General features: G+C 43.7%; 1 protein-coding gene across 1 annotated transcript; it reads left to right on the top strand.

The window, feature by feature from the left end:
* LOC140836082 (high-affinity nitrate transporter 3.1-like) lies at nt 1-1,122 on the top strand. Its single transcript, XM_073201494.1, has 2 exons — nt 1-297; nt 421-1,122. The coding sequence occupies exons 1-2, from the start codon at nt 162-164 to the stop codon at nt 906-908; spliced, it is 624 nt and encodes a 207-aa protein (XP_073057595.1). The 5' UTR covers nt 1-161; the 3' UTR covers nt 909-1,122.

A 1,122-nucleotide genomic window follows, 5' to 3' on the forward strand; every position in this document is an offset into this window, starting at 1 on the left:
AGGTCTTGTCTATGCCCTTTATATAAAGGAATCAAGATTCTAGCAATTGTCTCATCTCCAAAAACCAGATATCCAGTGGGATCGCACATCTTTTCAACTTCTCATAGATCTTTTTCCCCGAATTTCTTGGAGGTTCTTCAGTTCTAAAAGCATCCAATCAAATGGAGAATCCTATTTTTCTTTTGGCATCGATTCTGTTTTCTTGCTGGGTAGCTACTTGCTATGGTGTCACCTTCTCTTCTCTCCAGAGCCAGAAGACTCTCGTAGTCACCACGTCACCGCAAACGGCCGGACAAGGTAAGTCGATCTCCGCGGTCCATGCACCTGTTTTTTATCCGATGATCAATCGATATTATGCACAAAAAAAGTAGTTACATGATCCAAGAATGTTTTTATATTTTATGAAATTTAACTGTGCAGTTCTTAAAGCCGGGCAAGATTCGATCACCGTGACATGGTCACTCAACACTACCGTCCCATCAGGCACCGATTCAGACTACAAGACGGTGGTCGTCAAGATCTGCTACGCTCCGGTGAGCCAAAAGGATCGCGGGTGGAGGAAGACGGTTGACGATTTGAAGAAAGACAAGACCTGCCTACGCGATATTGTATCCCAACCGTATAAGCCTTCCGGCAATACCTTCACATGGAAAGTGGAGAGAGATGTCCCCACCGCGACGTACTTCGTTCGCGCATACGCCGAAAACTCCGCGCAGTTGAAGGTGGCATTCGGGCAGAGCACGGATTCCAACAAGAACACGAACTTGTTCCAGATCCAGGCGATAAGCGGGCGACATGTGTCGCTCGATATATCTGCGATCTGCTTCTCTGTTTTCTCGATTCTGTCGTTGTTCGGGTTCTTTTTCATGGAGAAGAGAAAGTCGAAGGCATCCGAACAAAAGTCATGATCCAGAGAATTTCACACTTTTCTATGTTCTTTAACTTGGCGTCGTGATATATGTGATTCCTATTAGCAAGTTCTTGTGTTTCTTTACAATTTGGTCATGCAATTCTGTTTATATATGCGAGGAATCATAGGAGGTGTAGAAATCCTTGTATGATTAACGACGTTGGATTACATGTTCGGGTTAAATAAACTTTTGGATGAATATTTTTTGTTCA

Source organism: Primulina eburnea, chromosome 7, assembly GCF_022965805.1.
Source record: "Primulina eburnea isolate SZY01 chromosome 7, ASM2296580v1, whole genome shotgun sequence".
NCBI lineage: Eukaryota > Viridiplantae > Streptophyta > Magnoliopsida > Lamiales > Gesneriaceae > Primulina > Primulina eburnea.